Consider the following 25,279-nt stretch of genomic DNA (forward strand, 5'->3'; position numbering starts at 1 on the left):
AGATAGATAGATAGATAGATAGATAGATAGATAGATAGATAGATAGATAGATACTGAGCAAATAAAGAAGTACAATTGGGCAATAAATACGTGAAAAATATTTGACCTCTTTATCAGTCAGTGATATAAAAATCAAAACCATGTTGAGATTCCCCATCTCACCCCAGCAGAAAAGCTGTCATCTAGAACACAAAAACATGGTGAAATTAAGAGTCTAAGAGAGAGACTTCTACACACTGCTGGTGAGAATGTGGACTCAGGCGGGCGCTGAGAGAGTCAGTGTGGAGAGTCCTCCCAAACTGATAGACATGAGCTTTGCCCTGTTCTTACCCTGTTAGACATTTGAGGAGTCCTTAGTAAATAAGTGCATGAAATAGATTTGATGCGAAAAGCGTCAGATTTAACGCGATGCTGCTCAGCTTTCACTCTGAGGGCCGGTTCTAGCTATATTGTGTTGTGTAGACTTTGGGTCCAGCTAATTTTGCTGTGTGATTTTATTTGCAAGGTTTTTTAATGAATTTATAAAATTTTAAAAAATAACCTTAAACTAGAGCTACCAAATGGCCCAACTCTATGTCCTTGGATCTACAAGGCAACCAGAGCTAGCATCCAATATCTGAGAGCTAGCATCCAATATCTGCACACCCGTGTTTATTGCAGCACTGTTCACAGTAGCCACGGCATCGAGTCAGTCTAGTGCTCTTTACCAGTAAATGGTTAAAGAACAGTGGAATGCTACTCACCCACAAAAAACAAAATCCTGTTGTTCGCAGAAAAGTTCATAGAATCTGGGAATTATCAAGTTAACCAAACAAACCAGCCTTAGAAAGACAAATATTCCATACATATTTCCCACATGTATGGACTATTTAAGACATAAAAGTAGAAAGGCACTATTTAAAAAGAAGGCCAGAGGAGCATACGTGACGAAAGGTTATATATGTCACCTGCGCACATGAAAACGTCACAATGAAGCTATTGTCTTGTACAGTGCTTGCACACATTTTCTTTTAAGTAGTTAAGTTTAATTTTAAAAACTTTTTTGGCAGGAAATAACCCTGTAAGAGAAGCTGCAATGGAAATTGGAAAAGGATATGATTTAAATTCAAAATCAGGTGGGATGACTTTCCCTTTGTTTCATTAGTTATAAGTGTACTAACAGGAATAATGTCAGCATATCACTAGATAACCAGACTTTTAAAATGCTATTGTTGCTAGTTTAAGTGATAATATTTAAAATAATTTCACAAGATTCCAAAATACTACAGCTAAGATCACTTAATAATTACATTGCATGGCGTTTTTTACAACAATGCCTTTAGAAAGTAGCTATTTTTAAAGATTAAGTGAGACATTAGGTAGTTTGGTCAATTAATAAGTTCTTCCTAAACATAAACCAATGTACTGCTCCCCAACTTGCAGACATACATATCTACCAATGTAATGATTTGTGTTATATATTTATACCACTTGATAAAATGTTCACTGTTAGCTTGAGTTTATCTTAAAATGAATCTGTTACTGAATACAACATAAAAGTAATGTATGCTTGCTACAGTTAGAAAGCAACAGCAAAAGCACCTAATGAAAATAAAATTACTAACTTATCTAATATTGTTGCAGTCATGTGTGAAGTGAGAAATGTGCAAAGAGAGGTTAATGGCGAAGAAGGGATTTTGAAGCATACTAGAACCTGCTTCAGGCTTTTTCTTTGACTTGGTATAAATGTAGGAAATAGACATGGGATACTTTCCTTTCTCTGCAACGTAGCATTATCTAATGGGGAACCATTTAAGATATTTTGTAAGAAATGCATGCCTTTAGATTTCTTTTCCTCTAAGAGTCTTGAGTAATATCATTGCAGATGGTCTTTCAAGCTCTTAAGTTTTATGATTCTATTTTGTAAACAGTGAATATATATTTTTCTCAACAAAAAAAAAAAAAAACACAGAGCCTATTGGATATGGTAGAATATACTTGTAATCGTCCTACTTAGGACACTGAGACAAGAAGCTTTTTGCCTCTCTACTTGGTAGAACCCAGCAAAAGAATTTGTGTGCACTTTTTCTTTTTGCCTCATTCCTTGACTTCTTTGGCCATCCTCAGAATATGTAGGTAATATCTCAAATATGGCCATCCCAAACTCTATATGTTGCATAGCAGACATTCAATTTAAGGGATAATTTTCCTTCTTGCAAGGAGTTCTGGAAAGATTTGCTTTTAAAAAATAAATTCTCTAATAATGCTGTCCTTGATTATTCTGCAAGACAGAGATGAGAGTCCTTCAGTCTTAGTTATTAGAATCCCCATAGGTAATGTGGCATACATGAGAAATAGTGGTGGGTGGCATCCAATTCCAGCAAATCTGTGGAAGAATATTAACCTCTCTATTTTAGGGTTTTTAGCCAGTCTTTCTGGCTCTGGCTCTCCCCCACCTCACTGGGTAAGGGCAAGTGATGAGAGTTGTGTTTATATGTACATACATGTAGATTGGTATACAAATTTCTCATCAACATGTTGGAGGCTAACAGTATCTGATGAACTAAGTAACTAGCCCCTTTATATTGTGAAACCTTAGAATGTTAAGGCCAGTACCAGCATTGAATGTAAAGCATTAGTGATTATATACAACTGCAATGTTAAGGCTAGCTCCTGAGTTGAATTTAAATAGTAGTCTATATACAATATACTGTATATGTATACTTGTATATATTATATATATATACTTATATATGTATATATATAATATATATAAGTATATATATACTACAATAGCAGTCTATATACAACACCCTCACTATGATCAGTTAACCCTCTTTGTCTCAGTTTTCTCTTAAGGTCAAGAAAATACCTACCTCTTAGGCATGTATTGAGAGCCAACCCTTAAACATTTTTTTTCTCACAGAAGCATAAAAGTCATTTTGTTAATGTTAATGTGTGGCTGATCACACTCAGTTCAGGCTGGACCAGGACATATGACACATCCTTGTTTGCCATGACAATTGTTTGTAAGGGATGTCAACCCTCAATTGTTTGTACCTGTCAACCCCCAATCGGTGACAGTGCCCACATGAAATGTACATACCTCAAGAGTGATCGCTCTGTTTCTCTCGGCCTCCAGAGTTGACGTCTTGTAGCCATTGGTGTTCCTTTGCCAGTTAGAGAAGCTCACATTTGGCCTGGCTGCTGTTTGATTGTTTTGCTTTGTTTCTAGGGTTCTCACCAGTCTTGTCACCCAGGAAACCTTCTCACCAAGTCATGGATTTTTTTGATTCACACCTTTTAGGTGACTCTCCCTCACTGGCCTCTAGTTCTTCTTACCTTGATTCTGAGGAAAATCTTCAGAAAATGGAGAATGTACTTGACCTCTGGAGTTCAGGTCTGAAGGTACTGCAGTTGCTCCATTGAATTGTTCTTTAAATATGACACCTGAGCCTACTCTCCTTGTGTTTTCCTTTTGTTTGTTTGTTTGTTTGTTGTTTTTTCATTTTTCTAGAAAACAAGCAAAAACCTAAATCTCTGGGTTCTAGAGATGACCCACCCAGTGTTTTAGACTTAAGCTTCTCAATCTTCAGTGCACGTATGAGCTGCCTCTGTCTTGTTAAACTGTGAGTTGGTAATATGTTTTAGGGCCAAAAAATTGAATATTTCTATGATGTACTTAGGTAGTATTACTGGTTTCTAAACCATACGTTGAGTTGCAAGGTTTAAAGGAGTTGCTAGGATATTGTGTCATCCACCACATTTCTGGTGTGTTCTAAAGAGCTTCCTGATGACCTACAGTGATGATTGATACAATTTTAGCCTCTTCAGATCTAATGATGATAGATAGGGCCTTAGGAGGGCCACATTCCTAGAGTCCCAGCTATCTAGGAAGCTGGGATGGGAGGACTAAACGTTATGAATGTTAACTAATTTTATAGCAGCCACAATGTATGTTTGATTAATCTATAAAAATATTTTTATTTGTCAATGTTAATAGCCTATCAATAAAACAGTATTATAGAAATGTCATGATTTGCTATTGTTTTTAATTGGAGGGGACTGGAGAGATGGCTCAGTGGTTAAGAGCAAGAATGCTTTTGCAGAGAAAGGATTGGAGTTCAATTCCCAGCACCATGTCAGTCGATCACAACCTACTGGAACTCTAGCTCCAGAACATCGCAAACCTCTGTTCTCATGGGCACTTGCACTTATATTCACATACCCATACAGAGATTTACACATAATTAAAAACAAATATTTTTTAAAATAATATGATCTATTCTAAAAATGGAAAAAAATTAATACTGAAGCATATAGTTATTTATTAATATACTTGGAAAATTATGTTCATGTGAATCTTATGGCGTTTACATTTTCCTGTTATTTGAAACTTTGAACTTGAGAAATACACTCTGGCAGCAGTTTCTGGAACAGGTTTCATTGCTAATAATAGAATTCTGTTGCGGTATTGTATAGCCAGCTATTCAAACTATTATGTGCTCAGTTAGCCATATTTGTTATTGGAGTTTTTTGTTGTTTTTAGGTCATCAGTGATTGCTTAGTTTTTTATTCACGCCAGTCAGTAGTGTGAAAGGACTAAGCACTTTGTTATAAGGTAACCATTGTGATAAGTGGTTTTGGGGAAAACTTCAGTTCCGTAGTTTGAACTACCACAAGCACCACCTCCAATCAGCCATCCATTATGCCTCGGCCTAGCTCCACACTCCTACATTTCTTCACCGGATTCCTTTTTCGTTTTTGAGATTTTATTTCTTTAATCTTATGTGTAGGCATGTTTTGCCTGCATCTGTGTAAGGGCAGCACCTGCTGGCAGTGCCCTTGGAAGACAGAAGAGGGTATCAGATTGCTTAGGACTATAGTTTCAGATAGTACCATATGAGTGCTGGGAATTGAACCTGCCTCCTCTAGAAAAGCAGCCAGTGCTCTCAACTGCTGAGCCATCTCTCCAGCTCCATCTAATCTATTTTAGTATGAGCATTTAAGTCTGTGACAACACAAAGGAATTTTGTGAATGAAACCTGATTTTTTTTTTTTTTTTATGTCATAAGAGTTCATACAAAATAACATAAATGGGAAAAAACTAATTCCTTTGGTATGGTTGATGAACTGTGAAGAGCCATAGCTGTTGAACTTGCATCATTTGTTAGTGTCTTGTGATTTTTTTTTTAATAGCCCATGTGTTGACCTGATCTTTTTGATGTTTCTTATTTTCAGTTTAATTTTAAAAGTGATTTGAGAAAACAAATGATGTATAGTCAGTATGTTTCCTTTTCAGTCAAACGTTATATCTGAACTGAGTAAGTGGAGACTTAATATGATCGATTGGCACAGAATGGAGATGAAAAAAGAAAAGGAAAAACACGAGGCGATTGTAAAGCAGCTGTCGAACGAGATTGCTGACTTGAAGGAGCTGCAGAAAGCCTTTGAAATTTCCATCGGAAGAAAGGATGAGGTCCTCTTTTCTATGTCTTCCTTAAAGTGAGACTCAGCAGATGTCTCAGCGGAAATATAGTTCTGAGAACTAATGGTTATTCTGCTTCTGTAAGACAAAGAAAATGCTCTGGAAAAACTAAGCACACAGCTGTAGGGCCTATTCCTCTTAGACATGGGTGTAGTAGGTATTTCCCTTGAGCTCTGGCTTTAGTGCTTCCTGATGATCTAAGAGCCAGCTCAGTGTAGACATACTAGGTTTTTCTTCCCGATCATTTTTATAATTCATTTATATCAAGGAGCCAGCATTACCTATGTTCTTAACCAGCCTTTTGGCTGACAGTAAGCATCTCAAATCCTATCAGTGAGATGCATTTGTTCATTGATGGAGAAAAACACAGAGTACCTTTCATGGCCTCTTTGCTTCTTAAAAAGCTGAGGATACAGTTCAAATCTATGTGAGGGTTTTTTTTTTTTTTGTTTTGTTTTGTTTTTTGCCTCCTCATCACACATTAAGCAAAATAGTGGGCAGTGAGTGTATCACATCTGTTTATGGATAAGAATGTGCTAGAGTTCACAGAAGGCCTCAAGAAGCAGCACTTAAGTGTTTATTGAGTCAAAGGAAAAGGGTTTGTTATTGCCTTACCTTTTGAGACAGAGTCTGGTAGACTAGGCTGGCCTCCAACTCAGTGTGTATCCCAGGCTGGACTCTCAACGGAAAGTCCTCCTGACTGTCTCCCAGCTTCTGGAATTGTAAACATAAGCCACACAGCAGGCAAGATGATGTTTTTCAGATGTACATTATCTTGCTCTTTACTGGTATAGCATAAAATCAAACATTTTATGTAGTTTGCTTTGCTTGAAACATTGTCATTTTTTTCTATTATCTTCAAAACTGTTCTGATTTTTTCTGATCGTGCAAAATGAATGTGCTTGTGCTCTACTTATAAATACGAATAAAATGGACGGCCATATGTAATCATCCAGCTTAAGATACAGAATGTAGCAGATAACTTAGAATGCAAGGCTGGGCATGGTAGACCTGTAATCTCTATTTAAGAGGTGGAGGCAAGGAGGAGCACAGGTTCAAGGCTTGCTGGGAACACAGCAAAACTCTTGTCTCAAAGGGGAAAAAACATAAAATAGGAACCATCCTAAGCTACATAGTAAGACAATATTTCAAAAAGAAAAAGAAAAGAAAAAAAGAAAGACAAACCAATGACACCTGAATAAACAGTCATCACAATTATTCTCTGTAGGATCTTTACATGCGGAGACCGCTTTCTAAAAATGAACAGACTAAGCAGCCAGGCACCATCTAGGTTAAGACAGAATGAAACGTTTGTACCCTTTGCACAATCAGTTGCCACTGTCATAGCAGCACAGTAACTGGGCTAATTACCGTTTACAGGTGATTTCCAGCTTGTCGCATGCCATTGGCAAGCACAAGGAAAGGATAGAGTTAATGAAAACCTTCTTCCACTGGAGAATTGGACATGTCAAATCAAGACAGGATGTAAGTATAAAAAAGACGACCATTGTCAGCTACTACAATTCCAATTAGAAAGACTTCAGGGTGACTGGTAGAACTCTTGTTAAACTCAAAGATTTGTTTTCTAATGAGTCAATATATGTTGAGTTGTAATGCTGCACTGATTTCAAAGAAAATTGATTTTGATGCAGTTTAGAAAAGTACCTCTCAGATTGTATTAACATAGGATGGATATATTATGACAGAAAAGCCATTTGCTGCTTCATAGTGGTTTAATAAGGATTGTCCCTAACTCATAAAAACCCTGGCAATGAAACTCCTTAAGAGACTTGGCCTTGGAAGCAGTTATTTGGAAAAAGAGTTTATAGCCTTAAGCAGGTCATTTGCCTTCTGTGTTGTTTCTTCCTCTCACACATATGAGCAATGTGTATGTATTCTTACTACTCAGGAGGCTGCAGCAGGAGCCAGTGTATACGCCCATCCTGAGCTACATAGCAAAACACTGGCTCAAAAAGAAATGCTGCTTCTGATAAATCCAAGTACAATCTCTTCATAAACATTATTATTTATGCATAAAATATGCAGGTGGTGTTTGTTGTAGACTTAATATGGGAATTAAAGATGGTTATATTACATAGGTTTTTACAAATTTATACCTGAGTGTCCTTACTTTCATTGAGTAAATGCTGAGCCAGTGTATCAAAAACAGTGAACTGATAAACTACATTACTGAGGCCATGTTGTTATAGAAAAAGAAAATCCCAGTCATTCAGTTTCACCAATAAAAACTTGGGAGCCAGATTCTGGGGTGAAACCCTAAGCCTACTAGCTCAGAGAGGCAGAGAAAGCACCCAGCTGACTTTCCTACTCAGCTCACATCCCAGAAGGAAAAAAGCTGCTCTTCCTTCCCCATACTAAAACAAATGCCCCTCAACTAAATGCTCTTCCTTTCTGTTTAATCCCTGTCAGATAGTTGTTCACTCTACCTCTTGATCTGGGTTGACTTTATTTAATCCTGTTTACAGAAAGCTCTTGGATTAAAGTGTGTTCTAGGGCTGAGCCTCATCATAAGTATTTGTTTACAGTAAACAGAAAGCTCTAGGATCAAAGACTAAGCCACACCACAATTAGAAATGGGTTTTTACAGTTCACAGTCTCAGGGTCAAATATCCTGCAAAAAGGCCAGGCATGTTTGTATGCCCTGTAATCTCAGCAATTGCAAGGCTGAGGCAGGAGGAGTGAATTGAGTGTCCTCCTTAGCATGCATAGCAAGCCTTTGTCTTTTGTCTGTAACACATACAAAATACTGTTACAAGTAGAAAAGTGGGGCTGGAAAGAAGGCCTAGCAGTTAAGAGTGCATGCTGCTCTTGCAAAGTACCTAAGTTCCCAGTTCCTACATCAAATGGATCATGACCTGTAATTCCAACTTCAGGGGAATCCACCACGCCTACACTCATGCACACAGACACATCTATACACATAATTTAAAATAACCTTATTTAAAATGTAGGAATGTATGAGTGTCTATATGTCATTAAAAAGACAGGATGAAGCCAGGGATGATGGCACATGCCTGTAATCCCAGAACTCTGGGAGGCAGAGGAAGGCAGATCTTTGTGAGTTTGAGGCCAGCCTGGTCTACAAAGTGAGTCCAGGACAGCCAAGGCTACACAGAGAAACCCTGTGTAAATAATTAAAGAAAAAGAAAAAAGACAGGATGTAAGATTATCTGATTAAAAGAAATGATTATAGAGATGTGTATTCCATATATGTTCACATTGCCCTGGAATAGTCTTAAGAGATCAATGCTTGAGGAAAAAAATGTTATCATGCATCTTCTTTAAAATTACCTTGTATTAATCCAACTAAATCAAATACACTTCACATCGAAACAAGCTATCTAGAGGTTGGGGACATGGCTCAGTCAGTGTGATGTGCCTGCTTCGTAAGCAAGAGGGCCCCAGCACTTGAACCAAAGCCAGGCACAGTCACCCTGAGGGGTTGTGGAGAGTGGAGGCCCCTACAACTCCCTGGCCAGCCCAGCTGAATCAGTGGAGAAACAGAGGAAGATAGCCTGCATGAGCCTCTGATCTACACATACACATGTGTGCATGCCCACGTGAACATGCATACACCATAGAGAGACAGACGGGTAGGTAGACACATAGAAAAAAAGATAAGACTATCTAAAATTAATGTCATAATTTAAACATTATGTATTAAGTGACACATGAGAATGTGTATTTTCAAATACTGACAAGGTGCTATCATTTTTGAAAAGCATCTTAATTTTAAGAAATTAAGAAGTGTAGCTACTTCAAAAGCATTCACTGATAAAATAAAATTTAAAGAAAAAAGTAGTGTATGTCCCCTATTTTGCTCAGTGTGGCTCTGCGAAGGAAGGCAGTGTAAGTTTACATGAACTGTCTCCACCAATAGAGAAGGAGGGTAGTGCCACCTGAACCGTGGCCGCCGCCTGTTTACCTTCCAGCCCTCTGTTACTCTCCTGTCCCTGCTTCCAGGAAAAGGCCAGGCCACTCTGTAACTGAGGTGACAAGTTTCTTGTTTTGTTTTTCTCTCCTCCTTGGTAAGCCTGTTGAGCTGTAATTGATGGCTAGGATTGCAGGCTCTAGGACAGGCAAGTCTGTCCTGTGTGGCCAAGCAGGTTACCGAACACCTCCAAGCCAGTTTTCCCACATGCAATAGAGCGATTGTACAGGATTAGTGACAACATTCATGCACTTCCCACCGTGTTATTTTTGTTCCTCTACATACACTCACCAGCCCTTGTGGTTCTGAGGTTGTTTTTCTGGATATTGCTTTTTTTCAGGTTTATGAAGGTAAACTGGCTGACCAGTACTTTCAGAGAACTTTGCTGAAGAAAGTGTGGAAAGGCTGGCGTTCTGTGGTGCAGCGGCAGTGGAAAGAGATGGTGGAACGGGCGTGCCAGGCAAGGGCTGAAGAAGTCTGTGTGCAGATCACCAACGATTATGAAGCCAAACTTGCTATGGTAGACCGCTTTAAATTTTACTTTGTACATTAAAAGAAATGTATAGACTCACCATTATCTTTGCTTGGTTTTAAGTGTTTATATGTAGCCAAAAAGAAAACTTTAGAGATATTTATCTTTATTAATTTAAATAAACTATGCTCCTATGTAAGTTTCATATAAAGTAATAAATGTGTTTTTCTCTGATTTTCAATAACAGAACTAGCATTTCCTTAGGGGATCATTTGGATCATGAAAGGAGGGGAAAATAGACATTTAGAATGCAAAAGGCCTCTTGAAATCATATTAAAAGGAAAAAAATCATTCTTTAACAAGCACTAGTTTTAAAAATAAGCTTTATAGAGCTAGAGAGATGTCTCAGTCAATAAACTACTTACCTTATGAGCATGAGAACCAAGTTCAATTCTAAGAGTCTACTTCTTTTTTAAAACTCTGGGCTCAGTGCTGTGTTCTTGTGATCCCAGCACTGGGGAGGCAGAGACAGGACACTCCCTGGGCCTACTGCAGCCAGCCTACCCACCTCAGTGAGCCCTACCACAGTGAGAGACCCTCCTTATGAAACAAGATGGGCAGCAGCTGAAGGAAACATCGAGGTTGACCTCTGGCCTCCACACGAACACACATAAACACATATACCCATATACATGTGTCCACATAAACATGTAGAAACACAAAAAATAAATACATTTTGTAATATATGTAATTTCTAATAATTGTAATTTCTACAATTCAAAATGGTATACAGAAAAGATGTAGACTGTAGGCTTGGTCTACGGGAAAGTAGGCTTCATCAAAATTCACTATGTACTTTAAATGCTTTAAATAGCATTTACATTTATCTATTTATTTATTTATTTGGTTGGTTGTTTGTTTGTTTGTTTTTAAGGCACAGTTTCTCTGTGTAGCCTTAGCTGTCCTGGACTCACTTTGTAGATCAGGCTGGACTCAAACTCACAGAGATCCGCCTGCCTCTGTCTCCAAAGTGCTGGAAGTAAAGGCATGTACCACCACACCTGGAGGTAAAACATTTACTTTTTAAAATTTTGTTAATATTACAAAAATTAGTTTTTTCCTCTCAAAGGAATGTGAGTTATGTGTGGCTTGTATAGATAAGTTTTAATTTCCTATATAAAAGGCAGATAGTTTTAAACAAAGTCACCTCTTTTGCTGAGCATTGGAGCACATTTCTATACTCTAAGTACTTGAGAGATAGAGAATGATTTCAAGGTCAACCTTGTCTACATAGCAAGCTAGAGACCAGCCTAGGCTACATAGGGACCTGTCTCAAAAAATTAAATAAATAAATAGATAATTAGCAAAGCATAACCTCAATCTATTTTTTGACAATAATATTCTTTCCTGTGTTTCAATCCCACACACACAAACTTTTGTAATTCTTTAGTTTTCTGGAGCTTTGGAAAATGCAAAAGCTGAGATTCAAAGACTGCAACAAGAAAAAGAACATTTCGAAGACACCATGAAGAAAGCATTCATGAGAGGGGTGTGTGCTTTAAACCTGGAAGCCATGACCATTTTTCAGAACAAAAATGACGCAGGTGAGCAATTCATGGAAGAGTCTCTTCTTAGACTGCTTATTCTGCTTGAGTCTCTGGAGCTAATCTTCTGCAATGGTGGTGTCTTGTCTCTCCATCATTCATTTATGGGTCCATAGGTCATACCCAGTTCTAATCTACTATAAGAGTTAGCTTGTTCATTGTTACCTGTACCGTAGAACTGATGGAGAGAACTCTCAGTTCTTATTTAAGCTAAGTATCTTAAAAAGGAACTTTTATTCACCTGTTTCATTTGTTGTCTTAGAGGCTCTGTCAGCCAATCTAGGCTTGGTCCTGGAAGTGTCTAGTCTCCATACAATCTTATCTAGGCCTAGAATATTTTCAGCCTCTGAGATTTACTGATGACTAAGCTCACCTTTTCTTGTTTTTGCTGAGTTCTGGTCTGGCTCGTTCAATTTAGCTGTTCTGGCTCTCCCAGGTGATTTATTTAATCTGGTTTCTCTCTCAGCCTTTGAATTGTTCTTCTTGGCCTCAAACTAAGTCAAACAATCTTCTCTAATCTCCTGGCTCCTTTTCATTCTCTGGTTCATTCAGTCTTCACCTGAGTTCTCTCTCTGCAACTTCTCTATTTCTGTCCTAATAAAACTGCCTCTCTCTCTCTCTCTCTCTCCCTCTCCCTCTCCTCTTAACCCTTAAGCAGCTTCCCTTTCATCTCTCTTCTCATGACAGTTGGGCATATCCTATTCTGTCAGATCTTTCTCTGATTTGTCACTTTTTCTACCACTCAATTAGACATCACTTTCAAACATGGCTGCTTCCTTTTACAAACTAACTTTACCTTCATTGATTGGGATTAAAGGCATGCACCACCACGCCTGGACCAAAGCTTTTCCTTACCTGAAACTTGCTCTAGACCAGGCTGGCCTTGAACTCAGATCTGCTTACCTCTGTCTCCTGGATTAAAGGCATGTTTGCATTCCAGCCAGATCACACAGACCTAGGAGGTCTTTGGATGTGATCTCTTGCCAGAGCAGCCATGTTCTGAAATAAAATTGCTCTACAAGTATCAAAATTATTCCTTCCCTCCTTTCTGTCCATTTATGTATTTATTTATTTGAGATAGCATCTAGTTCTATAACCCAGGCTGGCCTCAAATTCATGTCTTGTTTCAGCCTCCTGAGGACTGGGATTTTAGGCATGCATCACCATGTGCAGCCAAAGTAATGCTTAATTTTAACATTTAACATTTTGAGACCCTCTTAAACTAATAATTTTAATGCCTGTAAACATGAATTTTCTATTTTCATTTTTGCATGAAATTGCCAAATTTCATGGGCAGTTTTGCTGATTGCATATTTCTAAACTAGTCATAGTTTTCTAAAACCTAGGTTTAATTTTCTAAAACCTTTTTTTTTTTTTTTTTAAGTTCATGTAATACATGGAGTCTCTGTGTAGTAGTTTATTCTACATGGCTAAGAAAGTATAACCATTTGCTATCAGCTTATAGTGGGGCCAGTTCCCTTGCTGGTGCAAGCAAAGCCTGTAATATATCTGCTTCAGTGGGCTCTTATGGAGAGGCAGTGAAAAGAGGAAGGCACTCTGTGTGGCAGGACAGTCATGCAAGACCCTGCTTAAGAGAGATTGCCTTAAGTCAGTCTCCCAAGCTCATGTAAGTGCCTAACCGTTTCTTCACACTGCACCCTCAATATTGTATTCTCCTGTAATGTTGCCTCATATTACATTTAATTGGAAACTATGCTAATATATCAGAGACAACTGATCTCTCCTGTGAAAAACTTATCTGTGCTTGGCTTGCCTTTATTTTAAAGTGTCACCAAACGTGTTGTTTAAGTCATAAATATTACTGAATGATGGTGTTTGGGCATATTTTTCTTTTTTTCAGTTTTATTTTTTACTTTGTTATTATTATTATTTATAATTTTTTACTTTGTATTCCAGTTGTAGCCCCCTCCATCATCTCCTCTGGGTTGATCAACCTTCCCTCCTTCTTCCTCTTCTATCCCTCTTTCACTGATAGTGAAAGTCCTCCTCTTGGGCCTATTTTTCTATCAGAATTAGCCATGGCCTGTGGACTGAATGCAGTTTAGACACCAGCAACTTAGAATATCTCAAGGATGACTAGTACATCTCACTAATACCAAATGATTTGGCTATCACATTAACCCACAGTTATTTATTAGGTCCTTTTATTTGTTTATTGCTTTTTTATTATGTTTATTTATGTATCTGTTTGGGGGGAAGGAGGGACATACACAGGCCATGGCACATATGTGGATGTCAGCAAATAATCCATAGGAGTCAGTTCTTTCCTTCTACCAGGTTTTCTGCAATTGAACTCAGGCCGTTGGGTTTTGTGACAAGCACCATCACCAGATGAGCCGTCTTACCCACTCTGCTAAATCTTTTTATGAAAAAGTCAGAACATGACAATAAAACTTGAATCCTATTGGGGAGTTAGCTTATTTATGAGACTCTCATTTCATTGAAACAATTTCAGTCCCGTGAAAACTTACTTGGTTTTCATGCCTTCATTTTAAAGCATCCTTAAAATAATGGAGGTTGAGGTTTCAAGCAGTCTTAGTAGAAAAGTGAGAAAGATATCTCCCAGTTAAAGAGAGAAGAGCCAGTAAACCCAACAGTTACTGTGAACAGAAACTTCACAAATGAGCCCACAACAGCAAGAGTTGGTCACCTGCCTGTTCACACCTGACCTTTTTGCTGTTTGAAGTCATGTGTATCTGCCATGCAGAGTTACTTTCTGCCAAAAACATGTCAAACCTCGGGGTGGAGGTGGGAGGTGTGTGTCCAGGATGATGTGTGTTTGGGAGGATAGGGGAGAGAGAGAGAGAGAGAGAGAGAGAGAGAGAGAGAGAGCAGTTTTCAAATTGTAAGTGATGTTTTAAAAGGAATAGTTTCTTTCACCAGAGTTGGAAGAATCTTGGGACTATAACTGTTAAACTTTAACAAGGTAACAATTACTGTGTATAATGTGGAAATAGCTGACAGCCCGGCATCTGGATGGAAAGACGTGTAAAAAGTCTTTAAACACAATGTCTTCCTCAGTATCTACAACATCTCACTACATTTTCAAACACAGAGATACTCCAAGTGAAAACTAGCTAAATTCTAATTCTGAAAGGAAAAATCACAGACTGGGTGCAGCCCCTTGTCTTTCCTTCTGAAACTTGACTCCATCCACTTTGTAGATCGGGATGAGGTCCTTTGTGAGGAGCCACCCCAGCACTTAGTTCAGCAGGGGATGCTTTTCTGCTGGAGGAACCTGTTTCTTTGACTTAGGACTTGTTAAAATGTCAAGAGTGAAAACATTGTGTTTTGTCAAAACAGGAACAATAAATGGAAATGAGGAGGATGTTGATATGGGAAAATAATTGCAAAGCCCTAAAACCAGACCATTTGTCAAGATGGCTTTGTGGAGCAGGAAAGGCTGTATAGACCCTCTCACCCTGTGTGCCCAACAGATGTTCCCACAGTATCTGTGTTTCCATGGCAGCACACCTAGCCAGACTCCAGCAGAGCACATTCTTTTACGTTTAAGCAGATCATTTGTTAGTGTTTCCATGTTGGAGCTTTCATCCCATCTGAATTTAATAATGGTTAGTACTGACATCAGCCAGTTAACATTGACGCTATTAAATGAACAGTAAACCACCAAGATGACATTTATCTGCATTTTCATTAGGACTATCTTTTAGCCATTAGTCCTTTCCTTGTTTGGAGGGTATTAGTATTCATTTGGGCTACTGTTAATAGAATGGGTTTGTGATTTGTAGGGACAGACTTCACGAATAATAAAAAGGAGGAGAGTGGCGGTCTGGGAAGAGAACCTTCTGCTCATGTGGACACTTCTTCGTCTACCATGCCTTCAGCAGTTCCATTACAGCTGCTGCCATCTGTAACGGTAGGAGGCAGCGCCACTGCCGTTCCCTCCGCTGCGTCCATGACCTCTGCTGGAGCTACATCTGCCTCTTCTGTTCACGTTCCCGTCTCTGTTATTGGTGGTGGATCTTCAGCTAGTGCTGCCCCAGAAGAAATGGTTAGTACAATTTGTGCAAGTGCTACCAGTATAAAAGACTTCAACAGCATGTGTGTCTTGTGATGGTGCGTGTGGGGATTGGGCTTTGTATTTCTTCACTTGTTCGTTTTGTATGTGTGATTCTAAGTCCCAGACCCAGGCAAGCTCTCACCCCACAGAGCTCTAAATGGAGTATGGAGAAAAACAGTTAACGTGATACTTGGCCAACCCACAGGAAGTACTCAAGACAAAGTGGCTAAAGCATTAATTTGGAGTAAAAAGTAATCCAAAAATACTATTACAGATATAGTTGTGTTTAGTCTCACCTTAATTTCTTTTCTTTTACATTTTTAAAAATATCCAGAAAAAAAACTTTGAGAAAGAGTTAATAATGGACTTTCCTTGAAGCAAACTAGTGGGTGTTTTCAAGAGCCTAGGAGGCTCATGGATATTTTTCTATCCATTTTCTTCCCTAGGTGATCTATCACTTACAAGTGATTGTATCCCTGTTAGATGTTAATTCTAATCCATTGTTAAAATGAAGAGAGAGACAGTCTTTCCTGAGTCATTACACTTTTCCATGAGGGAAGTGCTTAGGAGTGTTGAACAAGAGCAGAGAGTTTGTGTGACAGTGTATATTTGTGGTTACAATGAGCTGTTGACAGAGCCCATCATGGCGGTGACTCAAGGGGAACAGAGTACCCACAGACAGCCACAAACTTGTCAGACTCAACTCTGCAGCCCTCCTTCCTGTCCAGTGTTGTTCTCACACAAAGGCATGTGAATATCTTAAAGTTTCTGAGGCAACTGTCTCCTTCCTCTCCTTGGCATAACAGAAAAGATGGCAAGAAGGACTGTAGGTCTTTTATCTCTCTCTTTTACTTTTTATCATGTTGGAGAGAAGCAGAGACAGAGAGCTAGACAGACAGACTCACTCACCCCAGGATGGCTTCAACTTTGCCGCAGGTTTCTGTCTCGCCTCTCTAGTATTGAGATAACAGGTATGAAAGCAGCATTCGGCTTGGTTGTAAGTCTTAAGTCCTTCCTGGCAGGCCATGGTCAGGCACTGTTGCTCTAGAGAGCTCTCCTTAAGTGGAGAGAGACCAAGAGTTGGCCAGACAAATGGTTGTATTTAGTCTTCTAGCCCACCTTAATTTCATTCTTTTAGAGCTACTAATTTTGGAGGAAACTATGTTGAGGTCAGCTACTTGCCATGTCTGCTCTTGCCTGAAGTTAAAGTGCATAGCACACATGTGGACATAGCAAGAGAAATCTGAATGTGTGGAGGAGTTTTGACTTCAAAACTAGACAAAATTTCAACCCTGATATATGTTCAGCTGTCTTTATTTTCCATGATTATACATTCTGAAGTGCAATCCTATGTAGATTATCTCATCTGAATAAACACAGGAGTTTATTCAGATTTCTGATTTGCCGTTCATGTTGCGTATGCAGATAACCTACACAGAGCTAGACTCTTCAGAATCTCTTTCTCGAAATAGGACTACATCAGCGTCTGCATCTGCGCCTGACCCTGCTTGCAAGTAGGCACATGAGTGAGCTTGCCCTCCCCGGCTGTCCTGGCTCACTCTGTAGACCAGACTGGCCACAAACTCATTATGGGATTTCTGAATGTGTATGAATGAATGGGACCCTGACTCCTGTGCCTTCTCTTGCTCTTGTTTTGTTGCTTGTTTTGTTTAATTCTGATGTATTGATTTTTTAAAATCATACTGTATTATTGTCCCTTAGAGACTGGTTTGTTTACTAATGGAGACATAAAGGAAGCAGATTCAGATGGGAGGGAAGTAGGGAAGAACTGGGAAACTGTAATCAGGGTATGTGAGGGAAAAATCTATCTTCAGTAAAAGGAGGGGGAAGAGTACGGTGTATATAAAAAAACTAGTATGATACTTGGGTCAACCCACAGAAAATGTTCAAGACAGAATATAGCTAAAATGTTAGTTGGTAGTGAAAAGTAATCCAAAAGGTGTTAAACCCAGATGCACAGCAAGTACCTGAAGAATTGGGAGAAAGGAGACTCACAGGAAATCCTTTCTGAAGTACAATGTAAGGGTTTCTCCTTTGTGTGATTCACAGACTCAGATTCGCTCCGAATATTGTTTTAAATCTTGTTTTAAAAAGAAGCGTAAGACCAACCTGTCCCAACTGCCCCCAACCCCCCCCACCACACACACACACACACACACACACACACACACACACACACACACCCACCCAAAAGACTTTACACGGTTATCCTAGGAGATTATGTTTCAACTCACAGAGCTGGACAGTAGGTGGCGCTGTACTCTTCTGATTCTAGCAGTGCAGTCAGAGCCACTGAGGGAACTGCCCTTGGTCATTTCCAAACTGTTTACTGACGTTTTTCCTCTAATTCTCCATCCATCAGAATGGAAAATGACACGTGTTGTGAGGTAGTTGATACTGTTTTCCCATTTGATAAATGAAACTGAGGCTTATAGAGGGTAACCCTGTGGATGTGATTAGTAGCTGTTACTCCCTGACACGAGTAGGAACAGTAAGTGACATGCTCAGGAGCCAATTTCCAATGAACAGCCAGGCTAGATGTGGTCACTGGCTGTAAATAATCCACTTTTCTAGTATAAGTCTTACTCAGGGTGTTCTTTTTTTTAATTTTTCAATGTCAGTTTCTGCAAAATATTATGAACTAGCAAAATGTTCACCACTGTCTACTAAGAGTTTTGTTTTCTCCTGCACTCCTGATTTAACAGCAGTATTTTCTAATAATTTTCATGTAAGTCTTTTCTAAAACATCCTTATGCATTTTTAACACAGCTCTTTTTCTCACCAATTTAAACTATTGTGTTACCTAAGTATTTTGTGAATTTATGTGCTGTGTGTGGTGGGAGATGCCCAAAAGAGGCCTCTGCTTTCCTGGAGCTGCAGTTTGAAGGTGCTTATGCCAGGAGGTTCTCAGCCACCCACTGTGTGCTGAGAACAAAACCCAGGTGCTCTGAAGAGCAGGAAGTGCTCTTAACTGCACTACCTCTCCAGCCTCTACTTACTGTATAGACAACACAGTTAGCAAGTGGCAAGCCCTTGAAAGCAGACAACTCTTACCGACATGCAGGCCATTGAAACTTGTGCGGCTGCAGATGGGATCTTTGTATGTGTCTTCAGCAGAGGAGCTCTTTTCATCCCATTGGACGAATCCAAAAGCAGGTCTTAGCCGAGTGGGAGGTGACTGATGATCCGTATTTCATGGCGACTCTGGGGTTTCTCATTCCGAGCTTTTCTTGCATTCTCTTCCTCTCCTGGTGAGTGAGTCCTATGGAGGGCGTGTTTAACACCTTCAGGTGTCATTAGAGGCTGAGTTGGGCCCAGTTTGATCATTAGTTGCTGAGGCTTTTTATTCCCAGTGCCAGTTCCCCTGGCTAAGAATTACAGGCGGTTGGGTTGTGTGGCAGCTGAGTTGGCTGCTGGGGTTCAAACTCAGTCTCTGTGAAAAGCAGTATTTGCATTACCACTGAGCCAGTTTGCAGCTCTGTGAATGTCTTAAAACCCTAACACTCATAAAGTTCACTAATTAAAAATGCAGTCTCTACATTTTCAGCAGAGCCCTTCAGCCCCTCCGCAGGCCATTGGCTGTTTCTCCCCAGTACCTGTTCCTGAGCAGTGTGTTCAGTCGCTGTTCCTTCACTAATCTGAAACATTCTCCATTGACTTCCTCCTATGGATGAAGATTTGGCCTTCTGGCAGAGTCTTATCCTTCTGCTGTCCCCACCCTCCTCCTTCCTGTTTGTTAATGTTTAGATAAAGCTTTTCCAGCTTTAAATTAAACCAGTCCTTGAGACTCCTGTATAAATATAGCTAAGCCGTGAATATGTATATAATGACATTTCCATGTTTTTTTTTGTTCCTAGAATTAATTGCTTCATTTTTGCCTTTGCTTAGGTTTTTATGGAACTATAATGAATTCTTTCCAGATTCTTTAAGGAATTCTTTAAGTGTTGTTTTTGGAGGGTGGTTGATTTAATTTCCCCAAGTCCCTTTGATTATCTTCTCCCTGAGTCAGTAGACACCTTTGATCATCTGCAGCTGAGTGAAGATAAAGAGAGACCCTTGAATGGGCCAGACCGTGGGGGGGAATCAATATTCAATCAATGCTTTTAGAAGAACCATTAAAAACATGCATTTAGATTAATATTTCACACTGCCTTTTTAGTTATTCCAAAATCAGTACATGTTAGAAGAGCATAATTACGCTAGCTGTCCAAAGCTGATTATTTTCTCCTTCAAGAAAGAAGAGTGACTGATAAGATTAAAGACCATGGACATTGGACAATAAAACATGGGCCTGGGGAGGTGGCTCAGCTTGTAAAAGTACTTGAGGACATAATTTCAAATCCCAGCACTTATTTTCAATAAAGCCAGGCATGGTTGCTCATGAATATAGCCTTAGCATAGGAGGCTAGGGATGGGCAGGGGACAGATAGGTGGCCTGGGAGCTCAGTGGCCAGCCAGCCAGCCTAAATGGAACAGGGAGCTTCTGCTTGAGTGAGAGACCCTGCCTCAAGGTGTTATGTCTGAGAGCAATAGAGAGGTGCCTGGCATCTTCCTCCAGCTTGTGCATGTGCATGTGCAAGAATACACACACAGAATGAACACCCAAAGAAGAAGGAAGAAAATGCATAGGGAGAATGTTTATAGTTAGTAAGTGTCTGCAGTCCCTCAGTGTCATTAATATTCATCAGGAACTATTAAAACTTTTTTATTTGTTGAGCTTGGGGATCAAACCCATAGGTCCATTCATGGTAGACTAAAACCACTTGGTAATACTCCCAGCCCAGCTGGTGTGTGTGTGTGTGTGTGTGTGTTTAATGTTTGAGACAGAATCTTACTGTGCATCTTAGGCTTGTGATCCTTCTGGTCCTCCTGAATTAGCCTCCCAGGTGCTGGACTCACAAGTTCAAGTCACCTGCCCAGATGTTTGGAACTGTTGTATTGTTTGATTAGCAGCTGTCCTTCTGCTTCTGGCCAACAGTTAAAAGAGCTAACAAGTTACAATGTCATATGAAACCTTAATGAAGAACTACAGGTTAAACAAAGACCACAACTTTACACTGTGGTGAGCACCTATGTAATTAATTAACAGTGAGAAAGAAAATTATACATCACTCTTGATATACATGTAATCTTTCTTCAGTATCATCCACAGCTAACAAATAAAAGCTTTAAATGTTGAAGCTACTTTTTGTACTCCTACAAACATAATTGCAATGTTTTAAAAAAAAAAATACTAAATGCAATAGGAAGAGAACAGACAAAAAGAAACTAGTCTGTTGTATGAAATCATTCTTTAAAAATTATTTCACTGACTGGAGAAATGGCTCAAAGGCTAAGAGCACTGGCTGTTCTTCCAGAGATCCTGAGTTCAATTTCCAGCAACCTCATGGTGGCTCACGGCCATATGTAGTGGGATCTGGTGCCCTCTTCTGGTATGTGTGAAAACAGAGCACTCTTATATATAAAAGTATAATGAATAAATTTTTTAAAAATAAATAAAAATTATTTTAGGTGCCTGTATTCATTGAAACATATTGATAAAGTTTTTTTTAAAGAAGGACAAAAACATGTAATGACAATAGTTCTACCTAAGGACTAAAGTCATCATAGAGAGAATGGTTGATATTACAGAGAATGAGTAGGAGAGGTGGTATGTGGTTTGGTTTGGTTTGGTTGTAAAGAATCTGCATGTAATAAAATGGCACAGATGTGTGCACAGACAGGCTGCCAACATCAGCATGCTGGTGTCAATGTGGTTTTACTTCAAGTAAGTCTTGATCCTTGAAGGAAACTTAAGAAGACACACAGGAGACTTCCTAGGAATCTGTCATTTCAAATTAAGGGTTTAAATCTCAAAAACTTTTTTAAAAGAGTTGGCATGTCAAGGTCGGAGGAATATTTTGGAGTTAGGGAATTTGGGGTTTCTGTTTCACTTTCTTTCTCTCATTAGGTTTTAAGTACTGTGTGCTTTCTTCGAAAGTTACAGAACTGCTAATGGAAACCGTGCAGTGGCTCTTCCATCACTGAGTTTTTGTTTTTGTTTTGTAGTACATGCCAAGAGTTGTGACGTCAGCACAACAGAAAGCCGGGAGGACAATCACAGCTCGGATCACGGGTCGGTGTGATTTTGCTTCCAAAACTAGAGTCAACAGCAGTTTGGCTATAATGGGAGTCTCTCCTCCCATGAGCTCGGTCGTCGTGGAGAAGCATCATCCAGTCACAGTGGTAGGTCCTGTACGGAAGTCTTCGTGAGTGTGTCTCCTAGTCAGCTCTGACATTCATGCTTGGTCATTGTTTTGACATTTACTCTTTTCTGTACAAACCACACCTAACAAATTTCCCGTTAAGAAATATGCTTATTTCAAATGGCATAAAAAAATCTTCAGATAGAAAAAGTAAACCAGCATGTCGACTGCTAAAACAGTAAACTATGTAAAGATTACATGCCAAACAAACGAAAAACAGTTGTAAACCAACTATCATGCCACAGATACTTGATTATAAGAAAAGGTCCTTGCCTGAGAGTCTTCTCGCCCTTGGCTTCTTCAGTCTCTTGTAATAGCATACCCAGCATATCTCTACATTAAAAGATAGTGAGTTGCAAGAGTAGACTGGAAGCAGGGGTAAGGATGACCTTCCCTATCATCATCTCCATTTTGCTGCATCTGGACAGGACATCAAGTCCAAGAGTTCAGTAGTTCAGTAGGGTTGGTGAGACTAATGAGCTTCAGGGACATTGTCAGGATTCTGAGTTAAGTGAGATAATACAAAAAAATTAAGTGACATACAGAGGCACTTGTCAACTACAAGACCACTAGGAACCCTGACTTACCAAAATGTTATAAGAAAAAGAACATGAGATTTTTCTGTTTCTTTTCTTTTAATCTTTGAGTGTTTGCGTGCATGTATGTCTATGCACCATGTATATGGCTGGTCCAGAAGAGGGTATCGAATACTGGGATTACAGTATTCACCTGGGATTACAGGTGGTTGTGAGCCACTATGTGGGTGCTGGGCATCAAACCTCAGTCCTCTGGAAGAGCTGCCCGTGCTCTTACCTGCTGAGCTGCCTCTCCAGCCCGAGCATTTTAGAGGGGTAAAAAATTGGAGAAGTAGAAATCTTTTCTTCAAGTTAAGTTTTTATTGAATTAAAATATATCATTTCTCCAATAGTTCCTACCCACCCCCAATGTCTGACTTCCCTTCTCCCTCCAAAATTCAGCTTGTTTTATATTTGCTTCTTGTTCTGATGGAGTAGAATTTACATACCTAAATCATTTATTCTCTCAATATTGTATTGTCCTTTCCTGCTTTCCTTATTCTCCTCAACTCAGTTGTGGTCCGCTATACTGTTTTGTTTACCAAGAATCGAGATCTAAAACTAGCAGAAACGATTATTGCCAGTAAAGCACGAATCTGTTTGTAGCACCTTCGCCCATCTGCTGGGTATTTACTTGCTTCTGGAGCTAATTTCATGCTCTGTCATATTTTGTAGATCATAATACCCATGGGAACCCTAATCTGTTTCTGAGGTTTCTCTTACCCATCCTCAAGGAGAAACAGTTTTGATAAATAGTGTTGTATTTAATGGATGCTTGGCAACTAAAATTTCATTATCAGCTGCAAGAATCTCCCATTTGTAATGGTTATCCAGATGTTTATAGTTGAAGAAACATCTGTATAAGATACCTTAAGATAGGAGACTACTTTTCTATTTCTCCATAGAGGAGTTCTCACTTTTAAGACAGAACTGCACATGAGAACCCTGTTTCTAAGAAGTTTATTTTTTGCCAGGCATGGTGGCGCAAGCCTTTAATTCTAGCACTAAGGGAGGCAGAGGTAGGCAGATCTCTGTGAGTTCGAGGTCAGTCTGGTCTACAAAGCAAGTCAAGGACAGCCAAGACTATACAGAAAAACCCTGTCTCGGGGGAGGGGGGTCTATTTTTTAAAGAAAATTATGCAGTCTTGGAAATACATGGTAAATATGTTGGCTTAATGCATTTCATAAATTTTATGTGTATGAGTGTTTTGCCCACACATATGTCTGTGCACCACCATGTGTCTTCCTGGTGTCCACAGAGGCCATTCCTGTGAGTCACTGCATAAGTGCTAGGAACCAAACCCAGGTCCTCTTAACTGCCTCTAATGCATAAAATTGTACTTGAAATATTTTAAGGATAATTTTTCTTAGTGGAAGAGCCTATAATAGAAGTCTGTGTGTACATGGCTAAGAACTTAACTTGATAGAAATGTCACTAGCAGCTACTAAGACATTGTAGCAGGTACAATAAGGTCTTAACCCTTTTCATGTGTATGGGTAACATACTTATATGCACAGTGCATATTCTTACATGGAACCCCTGTGGACTGAGCCAATTCTTTAACACTCATGTCTTGATGTCCTCTGGAACTTTGAGCTGGTATGCAGATTATCTTCTGCCCTCTGTCTATCTGTATTTGCTCTCCACATCCGTTTCTTATCTTGTTTAAGAAATTGGCCAACCAGGTATGGTGACATGTTTCTTATTCTCAGCATTCCACAAGCTGGGCAGATGGATCACAAGTTCAGTCTGGACTGCAAAGCAAGAGCCCATTAAGGAAAGAGACATTAAGGGAGCCAGCCCTGTGTCTTCTGGGAAGCCATCTATTGTATGACTGTAAAATGTCCAGTCTGCTCCCAAGTGCAACCTGAGGTCTATGTTACCATGGTTTGACCTAGGCTGGATAGAATAAAGCAGGAACTATCTGGAGCTGACCCTCAGTCCAGACACCACAAAGTCACTTTCTGTACTTGACCTCTGTCGACCTTTTCCTCTTAGACCTCTTAAAACAGTGATTCCCAAGACACTGAAAAAAAGGCCCTGGTTTAAATGTGGTTATTGAACCGGTAGGTTCCTTTTCAGGGAAGGGCTTTACTGTGTTTGTTTGAATGGCAACTCCACCCAGGGCACTGCTATTATCTATGGGATGCCTTTGTCTGTTGGTTTGGGTTATAGGTGATGACATGATACTTCACATCTAGACTCTTAGAGTATTAAAGCAGCCTCTTATCTTCACAGCAAACCATTCCTCAAGCAGCTGCTGCAAAGTACCCACGGACCATCCATCCCGAAGGTGGTATCCCAACTTCCAGGTCTCTTGGAGCCAGGCCAGCCCACACCCAGTCTCTCTCCAGCGTTCAGTCCATAAAAGTGGTTGACTAGAGGGACTGTCCACACGCAGGTCTTTTCGTTTCTCTGAGAAGGACTTTCCTGGAAGCGGGAAGCTTTTGGGTTATGACTTTTCTGTACTGCTAGAACATCATGGACACATCATGTTCATCTTTCCAGAATTACAAAAAACTTTCCCATCCTTTGTAACTGTATATATAGATTATTTTAATGTTATTTTTATTTAAAGAATTAAGTAGAAGTTTTTAATTAAAAAAAAAAAAAACTTGGTTCTGAACATGTTCAGCCTGCTACTGATTGCATCATTGAAGAATATACATCTTTTTCTATACATTATTCCTAAAAGAATCATTTCCATATTACTTAGTTGTAATTTACACACTTTGAAAGGGAACTTTACTGTCATTACTAAAACTAGTAGAGCGATTTTAATATTTAAATAAAGACCAGAGTAACTGATATTTCTAAACACAGAACTTTTTCTGTGTTCAGTGAATTAGTCTTTATCTTTAGGACTCTACAATTAAACACTGAGGAAAATAGGCAACATC

At 39.3% G+C, this 25,279-nt stretch overlaps 1 protein-coding gene across 3 annotated transcripts in view; it reads left to right on the top strand.

Moving 5' to 3' along the window:
* Poc5 (POC5 centriolar protein) overlaps positions 1-25,005 on the top strand; it is a 32,932-nt gene extending 7,927 nt beyond the window's left edge. For 2 of the 3 annotated variants that reach the window (XM_055598397.1, XM_055598399.1), the window contains 9 exons: positions 1,050-1,115; positions 3,215-3,387; positions 5,282-5,458; positions 6,848-6,952; positions 9,760-9,939; positions 11,342-11,495; positions 15,266-15,528; positions 21,607-21,783; positions 24,618-25,005. In XM_055598397.1, the coding sequence (XP_055454372.1) occupies positions 1,050-1,115; positions 3,215-3,387; positions 5,282-5,458; positions 6,848-6,952; positions 9,760-9,939; positions 11,342-11,495; positions 15,266-15,528; positions 21,607-21,783; positions 24,618-24,761 (1,439 nt within the window). In that variant the 3' untranslated portion in view covers positions 24,762-25,005. The remainder of the gene's footprint in view (positions 1-1,049; positions 1,116-3,214; positions 3,388-5,281; positions 5,459-6,847; positions 6,953-9,759; positions 9,940-11,341; positions 11,496-15,265; positions 15,529-21,606; positions 21,784-24,617) is intronic. The other variant, XM_055598398.1, reaches the window with a different exon arrangement.
* Positions 25,006-25,279: the final 274 nt, after the last annotated feature.

The sequence above is a fragment of the Psammomys obesus genome, unplaced genomic scaffold, assembly GCF_907164565.1.
Source record: "Psammomys obesus unplaced genomic scaffold, mPsaObe1.curated_primary_1811, whole genome shotgun sequence".
Taxonomy (NCBI): Eukaryota; Metazoa; Chordata; class Mammalia; order Rodentia; family Muridae; genus Psammomys; species Psammomys obesus.